We start from the raw sequence: 23,687 nt of genomic DNA, 5'->3' as shown, positions 1-23,687 counted from the left end.
TGACACGATACATTTTAAAAGGTCTCACATACCATCTTTTGTGCTGTCTTTTTTTTTGCACCTTCACAACAGCATCAGAATGTATGGTGGCGTATTTGAGCTACAGAGAGAAAATTAAGGACACGGTGAAAAGGTCTACAGTATTTTGTGATTAAAGTGGAAATTTTGGCTTAAATCTTGAAATGTCCACTTTAACCCCGTAGTTTACTTTATCATTAAAGTAGATCGTCGTAAACGTCATCTTAAAACCAACCCAGTTGTTGATGGCTACTTGCTTTCTGGGCCTTCCTCCTGAACTGACAGCAGCGGCAGGTAGTGATCGCCACACAGAACACGTCACATTTCTGATATTCCAGCTCTGCACATTTAGAATCCTTAGATTTATACTTGACTAGCAAAATACCCGCACTTTGCAGCTGAGAAGTAGTGTGTTAAAGAAGTTATGAAAAAGAAAAGGAAACATTTTAAAAATAATGTAACATGATTGTCAATGTAATTGTCGTAGGGTTATTTAAGTATTGAGAGCAAATTTGATGATTGTAACAAAAAGGCAGGAGTCACCAGAAGGAAGGCCAACAATAACAGGCTTGAAGTGGTGGAGTAAAGAAGAAGGGAGCAGTGAGCACAACGAACTGCTGAGGAAAGTAAGGAAGTTAGTGAGGAGGCACATGAGCACGGGATGTCATTAATGTATATAGGCAGGGAGCCAGCCACATGGTAGGTGCGCAGACAGCGGCCATGTGGAAAAAGGAAGGGGGACCAGGGGAGGTGAGATAAATCATGAAATAAATCATCTGTTAATGGAAATAAGGAATGAAACCGCCAAAAGGAGAGGTCAGTTCCAAACGATCCTTACGGCATAATGGTGAGAACCGCCAAAAAGAAGACGTTATTTTCGAAAGTTCATTACAGAGCACAGTGCGAAATGAAACATACTTAAAGTTTGTAAGTACAGAGTAAAGGATGAGCATAGGAAATTCAGGCTTCCTACATACAGTGGAACAACGGTTCACGAACGTCTCTGAACACGTACAAATCGGGTTACGACCAAAAAGTTCACCAAACTTTTGCATCTGTTGACGACCACAAACTCGGTATACGAACAAGCCAGTTTCCCTTTTGGTTTGTGTGCACCGATGATTTCTGCACGTGTTGAATCTTTCTCAGTCAGACATGCGTGCTTGCACGTGTGTACATGCTTTCGCTGTGAACTCATTGTGCTCTATTTCGTTTCCCTTCCGGTTCGTATGCGCCAGTTACTCTATTTAAGCACGTGTTCAGCCTCTCCCTGTGCATTGTTCTCACTCGGACGTGTGTGCTTTCACTGTGAACTCTTTGTGCTCTATAGTACTTTGTGTGCTTTTGCAGTTAACCATGGCTTCTAAGCAAGTGAAGAGTGGTGAGAAGAAAGGTTTGAAGAAAATTGAAATCGAAGTAAAGAAGGAAATTATTGAATGGTGTTCGTGTTACTGATCTTGCTGCCGAGTACAAGAAGTCAAAATCTACGATTTCGACTATTCTAAAGCAGAAAGAGGCCATTAAAGCAGCTGATATTGCAAAAGGAGTTACAGCGCTAACCAGGCAGAGACCTCAAGTGCTGGAAGAGGTGGAAAAACTGATATAGTGTGGCTGAACGAGAAGCAACTTGCAAGGGATAGGGTAAGCGAGGTGATGTTATGCGAGAAAGCCAGGAAGATTCATGGCGATTTGCTGCAAAACTATCCTTCTACGAGTGGTGAAAGTGAGGAATTTAAGGCCAGTAGAGGATGGTTTGAAAAGTTTCGCAAGAGAAGTGGCATTCATGGTGTGGTAAGGCATGGAGAGGATGTTAGTTCCAACGCTGAAGCTGCGAAAGAATTTGTGATAAATTTCACAAAATTAATGAAGGCCATATCCCGCAACAAGTGTTCAGTATGTGAATTTCCCCTTGGGGATTATCTATCTATCTATCTATCTATCTATCTATCTATCTATCTATCTATCTATCTATCTATCTATCTATCTATCTATCTATCTATCTATCTATCTATCTATCTATCTATCTATCTATCATATAGTGCCTTTCATATCTATCTATCTATCTACCTATCTATACTAATAAAAGGCAAAGCCCTCACTCACTCACTCACTCATCACTAATTCTCCAACTTCCCGTGTAGGTAGAAGGCTCAAATTTGGCAGGCTCATTCCTTACAGCTTACTTACAAAAGTTGGGCAGGTTTCATTTAGAAATTCTACGCATAACGGTCGACAACATCTGCCATGTTGAACTTTCTTATTTATGGCCCCATCTTCACGAAATTTGGTAGGCGGCTTCTCTGCGCTAACCGAAACCAATATACGTACCTATTTCGGTGGTATGACGCCACTGTCAGCCACCATATTGAACTTTCCAACTGTCTTTGTTACTTATGGGCCCATCTTAAAGAAATATGGTACGCGGGTTCCCAACGCTAACTGAATCCTACTTATGTACATATATACGTCCATAGCCTGCAGCTCGGTCACCATGTGAGGTGGCGCTGGGTCCCCCATCCCAACGCCTCCCATGTTGTTGGCTGCCTGCCTATATAAGGCTGTCCGTCACTCCGGTCTCTACATTCCCTTCCTTGCGTCGCCACGGGATTCACGTCTCCCTGCTGATAACTACAGCCTTTTTATTTAATCCACGGCTTCTCCGCTGTCTTATTGTTCATTTATTACGATTATAGTTATTGTGTAGGTATTTTAGACTTACTTTACATTTTTCAGGTACCCATTTCCTTTACCGTTCCAACCGTACCCCCATTAACATGTCTATCGAGGTGATCACCATTGATCAAAGAACTGTCACTTACTGAGTGGTTTCCATGCCGGAGATACCACCTACCTTTTCCATTCTCTGTGTTACATATTGCACGGCCATATCAGGCTCACTCTTGATATCCGGATGAACATTGTGTCTTATGTATTGAATGACTGGGACAGGTTCAAGGTGTGGACTGATTACAGTACAGGAGATAATTAGACTACACAGGAGCACTAGAAGAGTGAAATGCTTAAGCCCTTCACGTATGGTTCTGCATGTGAGTTGATGGCTGCTGCTGAATTGTTCGGTTGTCTCTTTCAAGTGTACCAAAATGGCCAAATATTTTACACCTTTCGAAAACCGCCAATGCCTCTTAAACATCTTAGATTGACAGGTGATGATTTGAGTAGTGGACACTTTGATGTTTATGAATGTTTAAACTCTCAAAAGCTGGATGTGATTTTATCGATGAAACCGGTTGTATACTTACAACGCTTGACAGATGCCGAATGTCACTTCAACACAAGTCCTGCAAATACTGTCATAATTGAAACAAACCATGAAACTCAAACCGATTATGACAGCAGCAATCCAAGCTGTGAGATTTGAGACAAGATTACTGTTCACATGGCCAACTGTATGTTACATGCTCAAGAGTAAGCTCAGCGCACAGCTTGGTCATATTACAACCGGAGGGCCAAACTCACAATGTGGTGTACAAAGAGATCCTTCACAAATAATTATTGGTATATTTTCACTCAGTTTAAAAAGGTTTCATTTTCTTCTTAATAAAAATTTTAAGGCAGTACTTCGCCGCTGCGAATCGCAGATATTTTTCTAGTCTATCATATAGTGTCTTTCATTTCTATCTATCTATCATATAGTGCCTTTCAAATCTATCTATCTATCTATCTATCTATCTATCTATCTATCTATCTATCTATCTATCATATAGTGCCTTTCATATCTATCTATCTATCTATCTATCTATCTATCTATCTATCTATCTATCTTATATAGTGCCTTTCATATCTATCTATCTATCTATCTATCTATCTATCTATCTCTCTCTATCTATCTATCTATCTATCTATCTATTCTCCCGTGAGCTTTGTCTTATTCCTCCCCACTCAGGCTCCCTGAATGGAGTGAGGCAGCCTCTTTTATTTTGCACCCAGAAGTCCTCCAGGTTCTAATCCATCCTGCTCCAGCAGTGCTCCCAGATGCGGCGGAAGTGTTGCATGGGCATCCAGAAGTATTCCAGGTGTGTCTGGATTCTCTTCTGGCAGCACTTCCTGGTGTGGTGGAAGTGCTGCGATCCAGGGCTCTAGAATTGTCAAAGCGCCCCCTGGCAGCAGCCACAAGCCCCAGCAGGGTTGAGTTTCTAAGCTCCAATCCCATGGCCCCGATACAAACCAGGAGGCTTGCCCTCTTGTGTTCCCGGGGAGGTATTGCTTCTCTCCTGGTCCTTCCATAATGAAGGCGTCCCGGCCGGGCAAGGGCCCCCAGCACTTCACAAGGGCTTCTTTGGGTCTTCATAGCACTTCCAAAGCATCAGCAGATAAGTTCACACCTCTGCTGTGAAATAAATGCCAATGACATTGCATAATGATTTTGGGCAGCCACCCCATATACTTGAAGAGTTGGCTGATAAAAAAGACAAAAAACTTTAAGTTTACAGACTTTAGTCCAAAACAGAACCTGCATGACAAAGAGAACATGGGGGTTTAAAAACCTGGGCAGGGGGAATGATGCCATCTGGGCTGGAACCTGGAGGTGACGTCATCGGGCCTTGAACTGAAAGTGATGTCATCAGGCCCAGGCAGAATTTCCCATGGTCAGCCCACAGAGGAAAAAGAGAAAGGATCAGTGCACTCTACCACCCGCCGGTCCAGCATGGCATTATTCTTTTTCGAACCCGTTTGTGGCACTGGGGAGTGTGGCATAATAAGACCCTATGATATGCTAATAAATTGACTTAATAATGTAAAGAATTCCCAGGAAGGCCTGATGCTGAAGTTTGGGATATCAAGAGAAGTATGTCTTAATTAAGCCACCATTTCAAAGTGAAGTTATTTTAGTAGGTTGCATTGCACAGATGAACAGCCACTTCAATGATGCTTTGTAAGTGATTCTAACACCAGAAGAAATCTTTATTAAAGTCTTGTTGCAGAAAAATAAATGAATAATAATTGAATTTTTGTGTTACCCATCACTGATGCAGCCCATTGGTTTTAGAAGTCACAGAATTAATGCAATGGAGGGCACCTGTCTGGGGTTTCAGTTGAGCCAGCTTGAGGGGAGTCACTATGGTGGCCTCAGCTACACAATGAAGAGAAGGAACACTCCAATGAACGCCATGAAGCAGCAAACGTCAGGGGATGGAGACAAGAAAACATCCTTGTCAATAAATATCTGTTATGATGTAGGGGGTTCTTCACCACATTATTCACGGGGGCCTCCACACAAGTGAAAATCCACACTGGTGCCCCCAAAAGAGGTACACTAAATACTTGGGGGTGTGACAGTACCCCAAACCCGAAACACAAATGCACAGACACAAGATCCAAATATAATAAAAGGGTTTATTTGCATCCAAGCACCTTACAAAGACTTTTGCAGTTCTCACACCCATCGTTTTCCTTCATCTTCCACTTCTCCAGGCAAGCTTCATCCTCTTCCACCCGATTGTGACTCCCTGGCTGAGATCAGGTGGCTTCTTTTATCTAAAACCAGAGAGTGCATGTGGTGCTCGAGTGCAGCCCATTGGAAGTACTTTCGGCTCGACTTGAAATCCCAGCAGCTCCCTCTGGCTACCCAATGGAAACCAATAGGGCTGCCCCAGGAGACTACAGATCCCAGCATGCCCCGTGGGAATCTGTGTGGAAATACAGCCATTTGGTGTACAGTGAACCCTCGTTTATTACGGTTAATCCGTTCCAGACTCTACCGTGATAAATGAATTTTCGCGAAGTAGGATTCTTTATTTATAAATCGAATATTTTTGCAGTTACAGTATAGAAAACCTGTTTACGACCTTCTAAATACGTTTTTTAACATTATTAGAGCCCTCTAGACATGAAACAACACCCTTAGTCACCATTAAACTCGTATTACTCAATATATTAGACAAAATAAGAGAAAATAAGACATATTAGACGTTACAAATATCATATTACTAAGCGTACTCACCTTTTATCCTCAATTTTTGTGCGCTCTATGTGTACATCAGGCATGTAAGTGTAGGGAATAAGAACATCAAAGTGCCCATTCATAACATCTTTTTTTTTTAATCCCCTCAAGTGCCTGTCCAAAGTCGTACAATGTCAGCCCGAATCTGTACCGCTAAAGATGGAGTTTCATGCACTAAATAAGCTATAGATGAGAATAAGCAAGCACCATCTCCCCTGATATTTACTACGCGGTGAGACATTTGTACTCCATCCACATTAATTATTTCCAGAGACATCATTTTGTCTATTTTTCCAGCGCATCGCGCACAAAAGCAAGGGAACGATGAGAGCACCAGAACTCTGCTCACATTGCGTCGCTTCGTACCTCAAGCCGCAAGTAGTAAGTCTGTGATAAGCGGAATACCGCTACGCTTTGCACTCACGGGACGGAAGGACAATCCCGACCGCTTTTATATAGTAGATTATTGTACTGTACATTTAATTACACACAACCACTAACCTATGAAGGCACGACCTCAGTAGGAGAGTCTTCAGAGGTGGTGCAGTATCTTCAGGTGGTGCGTCGTTGTCTTCTTCCGCTGAAGGAGTACTAGGAGTAGGCAGTGGGTGTCTGGGTGTGCGGCTGAAGAACATCTTGATAGGCAGTTGCTGGCGCTGTCTTTTCATATGCGTGAGGAGGCTTTTGTAGGGTATTGCCATCTTTAATTATATCCAAGAGTTTCACCTTCTCCTGGATAGTAAGCATCTTCCTCCGGCGCTTAATTTTATTGTCAGAAGGCTTAGAAAAAGCAGCACGTTTAGGAGCCATCATAGGGCTTAGATAAAAGTTCTCAGATAGCGCATGCCTAGTGACATAAGCGTGTATGAGAAAAAAATCGTGATAGAGTGAAGCCGCGAATGTCGAAGCGTGATGTAGCGAGGGATCACTGTATTGGGGGAGAAAATGTTCAACTGTACTCATCTCCCTTGGTTCTTTCAATTGCACTGGCCTCCCAGTTGGGTATGGATCCTTGTTCAATCTTGGTCGGTATGCCAGTCCACGTGTGCCATCCATTGCAGCAGCCAGGTCCTACGTTTCATCTGCCAGCTTAATTGGGAGCTGGCCCTCAGAATGGGAAACTGGCAAACAAAACTATCAGTCCTAAATACATTAACAAATGCCCATAGAGGGAGAGGGTTACTGTAAACCCGTTTCTCTATACAGTAATAAGGGCACAGGAAGGATTTTAATAAAAAATAAAAGATTTATTTAACAAAACAAATTAGGCATTTCCAAAAATGCTCAAATCAGCACAAATAGGCTGTCACACACGAGCGATTAGGGGGCAGCTAAAGGACCCGATGAGCCGCAAGAAAGCACAAGACCGGGAACTAAGGCAACGCATTAACGCCTCTCTCTTTATATTATCAGGAATCTACGGCACCTTGAATTTGTTCTGAAACCTGAAACCACCATCCTAACATCCGAGAAGCTTCCGCATTACTCCCGACTCACCCTGATGACTTCACCTCTGATCGGTCACGGATGACGTCACCTCTGCCGAAAAATCACCCACGTCACCCTTCCTCCAGTTTTACTTCCGTTCCTAATCTCATAAATTGCTCCGTGTATCCGCCATTTATTGCAAACCTGACTGTTGTACTTAACAGCAAAGTTTGTTTTTTTTTCAAACCCACAATATACAGGGATGGATTCCCCAACCCTTAATTTGTGTTTTCTTCACAACCCACAAAATAGATTTGCATGAAGGTAATCCTAAAGCAAACACAGAATCTAAAAAGCAGAGGTCAGAAATCTAGCAAGCAATAAATCATAGAACATAACTGAACTCACCACACCTGGAACAGCTAAAATGTTCCGTATTCTGATGTTCCAACAATGATGGATAGATTAAAAGCCAGAAGTCTACGTGACCATCACCATCAAGTGACTCCGTGAGAACCCTAACTACAAAGAGGACTGTTTCATTGATGTTAGGTAGAATGCCCAGAGGGGACTGGGTGGTCTCGTGGCCTCGGACCCCCTGCAGATCTTTTTTTTTTTCTCCAGCCGTCTGGATTTTTTTTTGTTTGTTTTTTCTGTCCACCCTGGCCATTGGACCTTACTCCTTGTCTATGTTAACTAATGTTGTCTATTTTAATTTCTTATTCTGTCTTTTATTTTTTTCTTTTCTTCATTATGTAAAGCACTTTGAGCTACTTTTTGTATGAAAATGTGCTATAGAAATAAATGTTGTTGTTGTTGTATTTGATTGGTGGGTCTCCCCTGTCTTTATAATGCTCGAGGTGGTGCCACACAGAGATTCCCCAACTCTTAGAGAAGCACCCACAAAATACAAGGAACAAGAGGAACACATAAAAATACATAGAAAATATACTGTACACTAATGAAATAATATAAATTATAGACCAGTGGACCTCCCCTGCCTTTACAGGGCTCGGTGTGCTACCACATGGAGGTGGACAGGTGACCCTGTCTCTTGACAAACCACCCACAAAACAAAAGGAACTTGTGACAATACATTGAATTAAAGATAAATCAAAGACAACAAAGAAATGGCTTAGGGACAACTCTGTGACCGTCCTTGAGAGGACCAGCCAGAGTAGAGACTTGAGCCCAATCAAAAATCTTTGGAGAGACCTGAGAAGAGCCGTCCACTGATGGTCTACACCCAATCTGTCAGAAGTTGAGAGGATCTGCAAGGAACAACGGCAGAAAGTCACAAAATCCAAGTGTGTGAAGCTTGTCACTGCCAAGTAAAGGGTATGAATAGGGTGCACCCAAGCCAGATTTCGAGTGTCATAGCAGAAGGTCTCAATATTTGTGTTATTGGGGTATTTCCATTTTTTCCTTTAATGCATTTGCAAAAATTCTCTTTCTCACTTTGTCGTAAATAGATAGATAGATAGATAGATATGAAAGACACTATATAATAGATAGATAGATAGATAAATAGATAGATAGATAGATGGGCGGCACGGTGGCATGGTGGGTAGCGCTACTGCCTCGCATTTAGGAGACCCGGGTTCACTTTCCGGGTCCTCCCTGCATGGAGTTTGCATGTTCTCTCCATGTGTGCGTCGGTTTTCTATGGTGTCACACACGCGCGCATGGGAGGCAGCTAAAGGGCTCGAGTGAAGGCAGTTCTGAGCCATGCCGGGATGTGGCAGAGTGCACTAACTCTCTTTCTCACTTCCCTGTAGACCTAACCCGGGAGGTTCCACCTGTCTCTCTGGACGTCACTTCTGGGACCGAGCCAATGGAGACAGACCTTGCCAGCTCCGGCCCCCCTGATGTCACATCCGGGACTAATCCAATGAATGATGAACACGTGCCCAATCCTTATGACCTCACTTCCTGCCTCCCCCTTTAAAAGCCTTCCCTTTTCCCTTCTCTGACAGTCTTGTTTTGGACTCTGTTGTAAGCACTTCAGTGCTGGTATTTGGAAAAGAAAACGACCTTTGCAGCCAGGATACCAAATTACATGGGTGGCTGCCCCAAACCTTTTTCTGTCTTTGTCTCGTTTTGTGACAACGGGTACTCCGGTTTCCTCCCACAGTCCAAAGACATGCAGGTTACGTGCATTGGTGATCCTAAATTGTCCCTAGTGTGTGCTTGGTGTGTGTGTACCCTGCAGTAGGCTGGCGTCCTGTCCAGGGTTGGATTCCTGCCTTGTGCCCAGTGTTGGCTGGGATTGGCTCCAGCAGACCCCTGTGACCCTGTAGTTAGGTTGGTTAGTGGATGGATGGATAGATAGATAGATAGATAGATAGATAGATAGATAGATAGATAGATAGATAGATAGATAGATAGATAGATAGATAGATAGATACTTTATTAATCCTAAGGGGAAATTCCCATACTCCAGCAGCAGTATACTGATACAAAAACAATATTAAATTAAAGAGTGATGACAATGCAGGTATAACAGACAATAACTTTGTATAATGTTAACGTTTACCCCCCCAGGTAGAACTGAAGAGTCGCATAGTGTGGGGTCTCCTCAGTCTGTCAGTGGAGCAGGACGGTGACAGCAGTCTGTTGCTGAAGCTGCTCCTCTGTCTGGAGACGATCCTGTTCAGTGGATGCAGTGGATTCTCCATGATTGACAGGAGTCTGCTTAGTGCCCGTCGCTCTGCCACGGATGTCAAACTGTTCAGCTCCGTGCCTACAATAGAGCCTGCCTTCCTCACCTGTTTGTCCAAGCGTGAGGCGTCCCTCTTCTTTATGCTGCCTCCCCAGCACACCACCGCATAGAAGAGGGCGCTCACCACAACCGTCTGATAGAACATCTGCAGCATCTTATTGCAGATATTGAAGGATGCCAGCATTATAAGGAAGTATAGTCGGCTCTGTCCTCTCTTACACAGATCATCAGTATTGGCAGTCCAGTCCAGTTTATCATCCAGTTGCACTCCCTGGTATTTATAGGTCTGCACCCTCTGCACAGTCACCTCTGATAATCACGGGGTCCAGGAGGGGCCTGGGTCTTTTAAAATCCATCAACAGTTCCTTGTCTTGCTGGTGTTCAGTTGTAGGTAGTTTGAGTCGCACTAATTATTAAAGTCCTTGATTAGGTTCCTGTACTCCTCCTCCTGCCCGCTCCTGATGCAGCCTACGATAGCATGTCATTTTCCAACCCACTTAATCCAGATCAGGGTCACGCTTGGGTTTGAGCCTAACCCAGCTAGTACAGGGCACAAGGCAGGAACAAACCCTGGACAGGGTGACAGTCCATCGCAGAGCAAACACACACCAGGGTTAATTTAATTTAGCATTACTAATTCACCTAAACTGCTTGTCTTTGAACGGTGGAAGGAAACCGGAGCTCTCAGAGAGAACCCACATAGACACGGGGAGAACATGCAAACTCCACATAGGGAGGACCCGGGAAGCGAACTCTGGTCTTCTTACTACAAGGCAGCAACACTGCCACCATGACACCATCTCGCTTTGTCATTCTGGAGTATTGAGGGTTGCTTGATTTGGAAAAAAATGAACTTAAATGATTTCAGCACAAGGCTGCAACATAACAAAGTGTCTAACACGTGAAGGGGTCTGACTACGCACTGAAGGTGCTACATGAAAGTTCTTGGGTTACCGATGAGAACCTGGTAAAATGAAGTTGTTCTCTGAGATTAAAGCCACTCTGAAAATCTCTGTCTTCACTATCACAATTAGTAAAAGTAAGTTTGGAGCAGCCATATAATGTAGCTGTCAGTAATCCAATCCAATTGACATTAGTTTTAGGTCTAGGATTGGCATGAGGAATGTGTTTCTTGCGCACTGCCAGGTAAGCCATTGATGGGGTGGTACAGTGGATCCAGAATCCAATTGGACTTCATATTCTCTTCTGTTAGCTTCGCCTTTCCCTATATATCCAATTTCCTTCTGTAAAATCTTTATTTTTATATACTCTAGTCTTGTTGGCATCATTTTGGCAATGGGTCAAATGCCTCCTTCTGGTGATAATAACAGCTAGTGTGCATTGACAGTCCTGGGCCCAATAGAAAATGGTGAAGCTGTTGGGCACCTCAGGGCCCGGCCCCATGTTCTTTCACAAGTGCTGCAGTGCCACTCGCGCTCTTCCCGCTCCGCCCCGTTCTCTTTCAGCCGCATGGCATTCTCTTTAGCAATCTTGGCGGGCTGCACAAGACAACTCATCTACAGTATCTGGCAACTCCTCCGCTCTTATTCTCAGAGTAACTCCCCTCTCTGGTGAAGTGCTTGACGGGTTCTTTCATCCAGCAGTTGGCACAGTTCCTCTGACTTTGGCGCCATTACACTTCTGCCAGCACCCTGCTGCCTGTAGGCCTGTTATTCCTGCCATTGAGGAGCGACTCGTGCTTGAAGTCTCACTGACCTGTGGCGCTGCTTTTCTGCATGGAGAAATGGCAGAAGACTTTTGTCAGAGTGACTGGGCCACCGCTGTGATGGGATCACATCAGCAAGATGAAGTCTTTTTAGCTTCACCCTCAATGACGCCATCATCAGGACAGTCTGGTAGGTGTCTCCTCCACTGGGGTCAGACATGTGGTTACATCAGTGTCCTCCCTCTCCATCTCATCCCTGATTTTATTATGTTTATGGCTCAAAAAGCAGTGAATGAAAGAAGAAGCATCTGGAATGATGGCTTGGTAGCTCATATCTGAATGAATAAACAGAAGAACTGGATTGTCAGGCAGTATAACTGCTGGAAATGGCTGTTCATTCATGATCACCATGCAGCCTGGCAGAATGTCAGCAGTATAGGAAAGAAGAAGAGATAGAAATGTGCCAAGCTGACAGAAGAGAGAGACCTGTGCACAAAGAACCCAGGATATCACAGCTGCCATTGTAGGGGGGAATACTTGCACCATTAGTTATTTTGATTAGCTCAACTGTGATTATTCAATGCTTTAAAATAATTAAATGTGAAAAGCTGTGATATGTGATACCCGGAAGCACTTCTGTTGTCCCAACGCTGTGGTATGGAAGCACTTCCGGGTGAAATGGGAGTCCGGCAAAATATGGCTCCCCAAGCACCCCACGAAATCAAAGGAACAATTTGAAAAGACATAAGGTCTCAATGGGAAAAACTCCTGCTGGCTATCTCTACTACTATGGCCTGGTAATGTGTTAGGCACGAAAGGATGGCACATCGTGTGATGGAAATGAAAATGATCAACCAACAGAGGGCTGAATTCAAAGACACCCCAAAAATCAAATGGAAAAAATGATGAGGCGGCAGGCAGGCCAGTCCATTTGGCCAAAAATTCATTGCTGCAAATCCAAATCGTACTCAGTAGTTTGTAAACTCGTGCCTGACAATGTCCTAATGAGATGACGGATGGTGTCCTGTGGGATCTCCTTCCAGATCTGGACCAGGGCATCACTGAGCTCCTGTACAGGCTGAGGCGTCGGATGGACCCAAACGTAATGTCCCACCCAGAGGTGTTCTATTGGATTGAGGTCAGGCGAGTGAGTGTGGGGGCCAGTCAATGGGATCAATTCCTTCATCCTCTCGCCACATGAGACCGGGCATTGTCGTGCACCAGGAGGAACCCAGGAGCCACTGCACCAGCATAGGGTCTGACAATGGGTCCAAGGATTTCATCCTGATACCTTATGGCAGTCAAGGTGCCGTTGTCTAGCCTGTAGAGGTCTGTGTGTCCCTCCATGGATATGCCTCCCCAGATATACCATCACTGACCCAGCACCAAACCGGTCATGCTGAACGATGTTACGGGCAGCATAACATTCTTCTTGGCTTCTCCAGACACTTTCATGTCTGTCACATATGCTCAGGGTGAATCTGTTCTCATCTGTGAAAAGCACAGGGTGCCAGTGGTGGACCTGCCAATTCTGGTATTCAATGACATATGCCAATCGAGCTCCACAGTGCTGGGCAGGCAGTCAGCACAGGGCTCACTAGAGGACGTCAGGCCCTTATGCCACCCTCATGAGTCTGTTTCTGATTGTTTGGTCAGAGACATTCACACCAGTGGCCTATAGATGTCAGATTGGGTGCCGGAAATTATATTCTTCTGGGCGCCGGAACTGTAAGTGACGTCATCTGCTCTGAATCAGACAGGTTTTACTGCGGCTGGTCTGTAGAGATAACAGGAGAAGGTTTAGTGCCCCCCGCCACTCCCTGGCCTGGCGGGGAATTACCTTTGCTTGGTCCATACAACATCCTCCTAGTCGCACATGTGTGCCAATATATATATATATAGTAATATAGTAATATATATAGTAAAAGAAAGCACAACCACGATCTTTAAGAGTTGGGGTATACTGTAAGAACTGGTGTTTTGCAGTTACCTTGTCAGTCATAAAAATTCAATACAGACAATGAGTATAATAATCGACGGACATTTTATGCTGTGGGGATGGAACTGGAAAGGGAATACTGGGAAAGGAGCCACTGAGGTAAAGATGGTGAGATGGGATATGGTGATGTCATCATTGGGGGGACCAGAGGGAAGGAAGGAACCCGGAAGTGGCTTGTGTTTTTGGGTGAACTCAAGGCGTCGTTTTCTCGTCTTTCCTGTCAGAGCGAAGAGAGAGCAGTTAGTACACTGCAGTCATCTCCTGATGTGCGATTTCGCACTGCTCGTTGGGTCTTTAAGCTGTTCCCTAAATGCTTGTGCGTGACAATATATATATATATATATATATATATATATATATATATATATATATATTGGGGAAGTTGACCCGGACACAGACAGGCGGACATGTTGTTAAAACACCACCACACGTTTTATTTTCAATATATACAAATGATATGGTCACAAAGACCCCAGTTCATTGGTCACTCAGACCCCAGTCACATGCACAATTTCCCCAATCACAGTCCTGGCCACAACGCCTTTCTCTTCGGGCCGCCTCCACAGCTCTCCTCACGCTTTGTCCTTCCGCCTCCCGACTCCAGCCTCGAATGAATGGAGACGCCCCTTTATATGGTTCCCGGATGAGCACCAGGTGTTCCCGGCATTCCTCCTCTGGCCACGCCCCAGCATGGCGGAAGTGCCGGCTGTCCTCCCAGCTGCTCTCCGGCACCGTCCTAAATCTTCCCCCCAGCACTTCCTGGTGTGGCGGAAGTGCTGGGGTAACAGGTCCCCAAGGCATTGGGGCGCCTCCTGGCGGTGACCACGGGCCCCCAGAGCAACCCGGAAGGCAACCCCCACGTGATCCAGGGTGGGCACAGACCCACATCCGGTCCCTCATGACGTCCCGGCCGGGTCATGGCCCCTGGCATCCCTGACACTATATATATATATATATATATATATACAGTATATATATACGAGGTGTGGCAGCAAAGTAATGAGACTGGCAACACTGCAAGCGATCTGGCAACGCTGCGCTGTTGTCCTTGATAGAGCACGTGTATCAGTACCCTCCCATAGCTCAGTGCGAGTTTCAACTCCTTCCGTTAACTACGTGATTTTTGTGTCTGCTATTAGCAAAGTTGTGTTTTTGGTTGTGCGTCACGCAAAATGGAACAGCGGAATTTGGAGCAACGTTGTGCCATTAAGTTTTGTGTTAAGCTTGGAGAATCGGCAAGTGTGACGTTTGAAAAGATAAAACAGGCCTATGGGGAACATTCTTTATCCCGAGCTCAAGTTTTTCGCTGGCACAAATCATTTTTTAGAAGGCAGAAAACACGTTGAAGATGAACATCGTTCAGGGAGGACTTCAACTTCGAAAACCAATGAAAACATCGAACGTGTGAACACTCTTGTGAGATCAGACCGTCGTTTAACATTAAGAATGTTGAGTGAACAATTAAATTTGAACAGATTTACCGTTCATCAAATTTTGACTGAACATTTGCACATGTGAAAGGTCTGTGCCAAAATGGTGCCGAAAAACTGCCCTCTCCATAACAGAATTTTTGACCTCAAAAGGCATTCCTGTGGCTCCCCAGCCCCCTTATTCACCTGACCTCAGTCCGTGTGACTTTTTCCTAAACTGAAAAATGTCCTCAAAGGACGTCATTTCGGGACTTTAGAAAACATCCAAAAGAGTGTAACGGACATGCTGAAGACCATACCGGTTGAAGACTTCCAGCGCTGCTACCAACAGTGGGAACAACGTCTCCATCGGTGTGTAGCTGGTGTACCATGATGTACCAGTCAAAACTTTTAGACTCAGTTGTTCTGTAAATTTAATCAGTTGAAATATAATGAATGACCTAAAATGATGAAAAGGTAACCTGTAAACTGCCAGAGGTTTAAAATTAAAATTTAGGTTAGCAGAGACTGGAAAAAAGAGGATATTTCAGACTATTACAAATGGGCCTCCTTCAGGGACCAACTAATAGGTTTCAACCTACAGACGTTCAGTAGCAATGAAAGTAATTAAGCCTTGCAAGTTTAAGCAAACAGTTTGCACAGGTGTCCTGACTTCTGTCGATTACTTAAAATCCATCTGTCTGTCTTAAAGCAGAGTTGGAACACACTGTGTTACTACACCCTCTGAAGTGCTGCCTCGACAACAGTCCAGTCATAATAGCAAGAAAACAGCAATTAACAAATGAAATGAGACAGCCCCATTAACCTTACAACTGTAGGCCTTTTATTTTGGGAAAACTTAAAATGTCAGTGAGTCCAGTGGTGTCCTACGCAATCCAAAGGCAACTTGAAACTGGAAGAAACTCTGATAGGAAGAGATCTGGCAGAGCCAAAGTCACCAACCAATCAGAAGACAAGATCACCATCTTGTGTGATCCCAGGCGCCTCACAGCACAAGAGCTTCAAACACAGTTTAACAGTGCAGGTTGATAAAAAGCAAGATATCAGTTTGGACTGTGAAGAGGAGACTTTGTGCTGCAAGTTTGACAAGGCGAGTGGCAGGAAGAAAGCCAATCCTTAAAGGACAACTGAGGGCCTTGTAATACCAACTGTGGGCAACTGCAGACTGCAAGAAAGATGAATCCAAATTTGAAATCTTCAGTTCAACCCTGATGCAGGGTATTTTTACGCCGTCGAGTTGGTGATGGTGATGAGTCTGGGGTTCTTATACTGGAGGCAGGGGTGGTGACTTGCCCAGAGTGACTAGCATTCTGAATTCAACAGGCTACCACAGCATTTTGCAGCACCACATAATACCTTCTGGTATGCATCTAGTAGGTCAGGGACTCATCCAACAGCAAGACAATGACCCAAACCATACCTCCATGCTATGTCAGAACTACATTAAAAGAAAAGGACAAGATGGCACACTTCAAAACATGGACTGGCCAGTGCAATCTCCAGACTTGAACCCCACTGAGTTAGTTTGAGATGAACTGGACAGAAGGGTGAAAGGAAAGCAACCTACAAGTGCACCACATTTGTGAGAACTTCTGCAACAGTGCCTGGAAGATCTTTCTGACCAGTATTTGATTTTCTTTTGTCACACGCGTGCAAATTGGGGACAGTTTAAGGGCTCTGATAATTGTACTGTTCCTCCAGAAAGCCAGAGGGCGCTGTTGACTAATGCCTTTTCTGTTCCTCTCTCTGCAGACCAGAAGATTGACTACCGCGACACCTCTGACATCACTTGCGGTTTCTGCCAACCTTTTCCTGCCCAGGACCTTTATCTTGAGAAGCAACACCATTTTGAATCAGTCTTATGGTGACTTACGTCATTTCAATGTTTTTTTCTTTCCTAGTGCGCTGTTCCATGCATTTTATTTGAATATATGGGACTGTCCCTTGTGATGCCCCAAAGATTTATAACCTCTGTTTGTCTCTTTATTGCAACTTATAGAATGTGTCTGTTTGGCTGTTATATCAGCAAAACGTGGCTACTTTGATGAATCAAAAATCTGAATGACATTTTGTGCTCTTACCGATTCCTTGATTTATTTATTTGCCATTGTTTATTTGTTTTATGCCTTGATTTCATGAAACATCCATCCATCCATTATCCAACCCACTATAGCCTAACTACAGGGTCACGGGGGTCTGCTGGAGCCAATCCCAGCCAACACAGGGCGCAAGGCAGGAACAAACCCACACACACCAAGCACAATTTAGGATCGCCAATACACCTAACCTGCATGTCTTTGGACTGTGGGAGGAAACTGGAGCGCCCGAAGGAAACATACGCAGACACAGGGAGAACATGCAAACTCCACACAGGGAGGACCCAGGAAGCGAACCCAGGTCTCCTAACTGCAAGGCAGCAGCGCTACCCACTGTGCCACCGTGCCACCCTTCATAAAACATTAAGGTGCATTTCCACAAAAACTGAGGTGTTCTAAAACTTTTGTCCAGTAGTTTACATAAAATAAAAATTGATGACATATTTATATATGTAAAAAAGAGCTTAATAATACTTACTTTATATCAACAAAATTTAATTTTGCCTATTTAAAAGTTTAATTACCATTGGAATAAAACTATTTCTGCTTCTATTTGTTTTAAATTTTGGCAGCAAGTATCGCCTAGCAGAAGCTAAAATTTTTTAAATATCTGTTCAAGCAGTGTTTCAAGTGCTTTACAATCTTCTTTATTTTTCTTTTTGCTCTTAAAAATTAAAAAGTACATGCCAAAGGTCACGGTCAGATAACACAAAGAGGACAACAGTCAGTTAGTCATCTTCCAACCCACTATATCCTAACACAGGGTCACCTGGAGCCAATCCCAGCCAGCACAGGGCGCAAGGCAGGAACAAACCCACACACACCAAGCACAATTTAGGATCGCCAATCCACCTCACCTGCATGTCTTTGGACTGTGGGAGGAAACCAGAGTGCCAGAGGAAACCCACGTAGACATGGGGAGAACACGTAAACTCCACACAGGGAGGACCCGGGAAGCGAACCCAGGTCTCCTAACTGCGAGGCAGCAGCACTACCATGCCATCCTAGAGAACAACATCATCTGCATAAAGTGGCACCTCTGCCCCTAGCCCCCCCCAACTGGATACCCTCACATCCTTGTCTGAGTATTGATATCCTGGCAATGAAAAATACAAACAGGAGCAGTGACAAGACACAACCTTGATGCAGTCCAGCACTTAGTTTTATCATTTCTACATTGAGCACAAAACATAGAAACTGGGAAACATTAATAAGGCTATGAGTCCGATTCAAAGAAGAAGTTGTTTGGAACAGAAACCTGCAGCCACATTGGGGACTGCAGAGTGGAGCCGAGAATTACTGGAGTAAAACCACTGGAGTCTGCTGAGAAATCATTCTTCAGCACAGAGCGACCTCTAGGGCTCACGCCTGGTAGTACACAAAATGCCTTTTTGTGCTTCATGCTGCAGTTGACAATTGTGCTGTGTGGAGGAATATTTTAGAAAATAATAATAATAATAATAATAATAATAATAATAATAATAATAATAATAATAATAATAATAAATACGTGCATGGTGAAATGTGACAAAAACTAAATACTAATAAAATGATATGTAAGCATAAATAAATGTCTCATGACATAAGGTTTTTTTTTTGCTCATTTATTTACAGACGCAAGAGAAAGTATGCAAAGCCCATGGAGCTCTCTGGATTTCTGCATTGATTCTAATAAAATTCTAAGTCACAACACTAGACACACACAGTCTGACTATACGAATATCAGACAGACAGTTGGACTAGTCATGTCTTTATTAAGCACATAGATAGATAGATAGATAGATAGATAGATAGATAGATAGATAGATAGATAGATAGATAGATAGATAGATAGACATGAAAGGCACTATATAATAGATAGATAGATAGATAGATAGATAGATAGATAGATAGATAGATAGATAGATAGATAGATAGATAGATGTGAAAGGCACTATATAATAGATACACTGTGTGCACAATTATTAGGCAAGTTGTATTTTTGAGGATTAATTTTAATATGGAACAAACACAGTGCTATCAGTCAATCCAAAATGTTAATAAACCTGAAACCTGAATGTTTCACAACGGAAATGTGAGTGTGAACATCATCAGGGGAATACATATGTGCGCACAATTATTAGGCAACTATTAGTGTGCAGATTTATTATGCAACTAAAGGAAAAATGAAAATTTTCCCATCTCACTTGTTTATTTTCATCTGTTATAGTGAGAATAATAAACAAACACCTCAAAATTTACAAATAAACATCTCTGACATTTAAAAAATCAATCAATCAATCAATGACCAATATAGCCACCCTTCTTTCCAATAACAGTCATAAGCCTTTCCATTCATGGAGTCTGTCAGTTTCTTGATCTGTTGACGATCAGCTTTTGTGGAGCAGTGACTACAGCCTCCCAGACACTCTTCAGAGAGGTGTATTGTTTTTCTCCCCCGTAAATCTAGCGTTTAAGAAGTGCCCACAAGTTCTCGATAGGGTTTAGGTCAGATGAGGAAGGGTGGCCATGTCATTATTCCTTCATCTTTAAGGCCTTTACTGGCTGGCCACGCAGTGGAGAACTTCGATGCAAGTGATGGAGCATTGGCCTGCATAAAAATCATGGTCTTTTCCTGTATCACTGTTTGAAGAAAGTGTCTTCGAAAAACTGGCAGTAGGTTTGGGAGTTGATTTTGAGTTCATCTTCAATGCAAAAGGTCCAACTAGCTCATCTTTAAAAATACCAGCTCATACCAGTACCCCACCTCCACGTTGGAGTGGAGCTCTGTGCCATTACTGATCCACAGGTCCATCCATCTGGTCCATCAAGAGTCACTCTCATCTCATCGGTCCATAAAACCTTTGAAAAAATTCTGTCTTCAGATATTTCTTGGCCCAGTTTTGACGTTTCAACTTATGTTTCTTGTTCAGTGGTGGTTGGGTTTCAGCCCTCCTTACCTTGGCCATGTCTTTGAGCACTGAACACCTTGTACTTCTGGGCACTCCAGGTAGGTTGCAGCTCTGGAATATGAAAGTACTGGAGGATAATGGGTTCCTGGTAGCTTCACGTTTGATTCTTCTCAAATCTTTGGCAGCTAATTTGCGTCTTTTGTTCTCAACACGTTTCTTGCGACCCTGTTGACTATTTGCAACAAAATGTTTGATGGTTCTGTGATCTCACACCAATATCTTAGCAATTCCAAAAGTGCTGCATCCCTCTGAAAGACTTTTTACAATTTTTGACTTTTCAGAGTCAGTTAAATCTCTTTTTTGGCCCATTTTGCCTGAGGAAAACTAGCTGCCTAATAATTCTGCACACCTTGATATAGGGTGTTGATCTCCTTAGGCCACACCCTCCCTCATTACACAAATACACATCACCTGACGTGCTTAAATCCAATAAGCATTCAAGTTAATACAGCTTGGAGTTGGAATATACGCATTAAAAATGATGATATGGTCAAAATACTCACTTGCCTAATAATTGTGCACACAGTGTAGATAGATAGATAGATAGATAGATAGATAGATAGATAGATAGATAGATGTGAAAGGCACTATATAATAGATAGATAGATAGATAGATAGATAGATAGATAGATAGATAGATAGATAGATAGATAGATAGATAGATAGATAGATAGATAGATATGAATGGCACTGCACTGAAGTTCAAAAATAGTTGTGATGTGCAGTTAAAATTGCTGTGCTACTACCAGGACCACCAGCAGTAGAGATGGAGGGAGTATAAGCAGCAGGTGTTGCATCTTATTCAGTCCCTCACATCCAACCTACTGGCAAAACTGCAATGAGCAGTGCTGGCACAATCCTCAAACTCTACTGATTGTTTCACCATTCCTACATTTGCTACACTTTCATTCCTGCTGCTATAACTCTTCAATTTCCTCTGAGATTAATACAGCTTCTATCTATCCATCTATCTCTGGTGATCACATTTTCACTTGTTTATGTGTATTTAACCATCCTACAGGAACAGCATCCTATAATTAACCATGAAAAGAGATATTACTTATGGATTGGAAATTCTGAAACTGACTGTAAATGGTGCATCCATTTCTATGAGAAATAGAAAATTTTCAGTTAGAGTTCCTCGTCTACAGCCTCAGCCTATCTGAGCATAAATGTCACCAAAACTTCATTTCCCTACGTGCTTTGCGCAGAAATAGACTTCCGTGGGCTGTTAATCTAGACGCGCGACGGAAGTTAAATGTACTACATTTCCCATGAAGCAATAGTACAGCCGCCTGACTGGGGCCCCTTTTAAATTTCCTGTCAGGTGGTATTCCAGGGTTTCCGATAGACAGGGAGAGTAAATTAATACATGTATGAATAGTAAATTAGGTCGTTATTTCGACCACATTTTCTTAATTGCCCCGTCTAGTGGATAAACAGAATTCTACTTAACAATGGTAAGTAATGAAAACTCCGAGGTTGTTTATCTGTTTCTTTCTTCGTATAAATGAACGGGCGTGGATGCAGCATTTTTCGTCAGGGTGTCAATTTCTGTAAGAAACCATTAAAACTGCTTATGTCATTTTCTATGGAACTGCTTTTTTGAGTTGTTTTCGACACGGTGTAGATTTTAGGATGTGTCCAGGAGGTCCGCCGCTTGATTGATCGGGCTTCTCCGGGCAGCATCGGCATACCGTACAGCGGTTGAGCCGCCGCCACCGCACAGTAGTCGAGTCAACACCGAGAAACTGCCGAACGCCTCGTCCAGTTTTATTGCCCGGATTTAGTTAATCGCTTATCAGTTGAGTTCATTTCTAGTGGATTGGTAGTTTTAAAGTGCAAATGACCAAGTTGTTTATTTGTAAAGTTGTGCATTTTTATATATTGAAAAGCAACCTTGAAGGCATATTTACAGAGCACTTGTCATTGCCGATCTGCTGCCCTTAAAAGCAGAAGCTTATGAGAATTTTATTCGCCAGTACATAATGTATAGGAATTTAACTTGGAATGTTTGGAGTTGGTTAAAACAGAACACAACATCACATACAGATAACAGAAAAGGTAAACATCATTCCTTATAGAGCAGAATAGTGCCGTTATAAAGGAGATGTGAAAACGTGTGTGTCTATAGGGTGTAAGTACACACCCACACACAGATGTACAGGGTGGTCCAGATTCAGTTATGCAGATCCAGATCATCTGGATGACTTTGATTTATGTGGGGATGATTCCAGTTCGGCGCAAAGACGATTCTTCATGTTGTCAGTTCTAACACTTCTTGATGGTCTGGGATTTTTCGGGTTATTTTCAATGTAATAAACTTAATAAGTTGTAGCGTAATGAAAATTGCATAATTAGATCTGGACCACCCTATATATATGCTGTACATACTTGGGATCAACAATTCACAGTAACGGGGATTGTGGAAGAGAGGTGAAAAAGAGAGTGCAGGCAGGGTGGAGAAGAGTGTCAGGAGTGATTTGTGACAGACGGGTATCCCAGGGAAAACACACACACACACATACTAGGGTCAATTGAGGAAACATCAAGCCACCTAACCAGCATGTCTTTGCACCAGGGGTCCCCAACTTCGGTCCTGGAGGACCACAGTGACATCAGGTTTTCATTCTAACCTTTAATTAGTGACCGGTTTTTGCTGCTGATTAACTTCTTTTGAATTAACTTTAATGAACTTGTTTTTTTAAGATTTGTTCCCCTGAATTTCTTTATCGTTCCTCTGAATTGCTTCATTTCTTTCTTTAAATGGCACCCAAAAAGAAATGAAATGAAATGTGAAGTGAGGGAGTCAACAGACGACCAACTAAGTCAGGCCCTCAAACTCCACTCCATCCAGTTGCTTCATCAGGTGCCAAGTCTTGTCATTAATGGAACCCGTTCTTTAATTCCATGGCTTGTTGCTGCTCTCATTCTGCAATAGCAGGCATTTCTGAAATTGTAGATTTTCTCTTTTCTAAGAGCACCGGTCAAATATTTAATGGACCAGAGCAGATCAACATTCCTGAGACCTTCATCTTTCTTTATTTTCAGATATTGTGTGATGGTCACAGTTTGCTGGTCATGTTTTGGCTCATTTTGTATCCCATTATTTGTTTGGCTGCTAATTAAGGAAAAAGAAACAATCAAGGGGTCTGAGTTTTCAAGAGCAAGTCAAATCAAATGAATTCAGAAAACGTTAATTAGCAGCAAAAACGGGTCACTAAGTAAGAAAAGGGACCGGAGTTGGAGACCCCTGCTTTGGACTGTATGAGGGAAACTGGTACACCCGGAGGAAATCCATACAGACATGGGGAGAACATGCAAACTCCACTCGAGGAGGACCCGAGACATGATCCCTGGTCTCTTTACTGCCTGGCAGCAGTGCTACCACTGTGCCACCGTGCCACCCACCTTT

The 23,687-nt window shown here is 43.2% G+C and overlaps 1 protein-coding gene across 1 annotated transcript in view; it reads left to right on the top strand.

Annotated features, from left to right (window-relative positions):
- Positions 1-21,576: 21,576 nt before the first annotated feature.
- Positions 21,577-23,687, top strand: part of ap2s1 (adaptor related protein complex 2 subunit sigma 1) — a 38,922-nt gene continuing 36,811 nt past the window's right edge. Inside the window, exon 1 of the mRNA XM_039768046.1 lies at positions 21,577-21,732. Coding sequence (XP_039623980.1) covers positions 21,730-21,732 — 3 coding nt within the window. The 5' untranslated portion in view covers positions 21,577-21,729. The remainder of the gene's footprint in view (positions 21,733-23,687) is intronic.

Source organism: Polypterus senegalus, chromosome 11 (genome assembly GCF_016835505.1).
Source record: "Polypterus senegalus isolate Bchr_013 chromosome 11, ASM1683550v1, whole genome shotgun sequence".
Classification (NCBI taxonomy): Eukaryota; Metazoa; Chordata; class Cladistia; order Polypteriformes; family Polypteridae; genus Polypterus; species Polypterus senegalus.
Note: the sequence above shows the minus strand (reverse complement) of the source record. Positions and strands in the feature narration are given on the sequence as shown.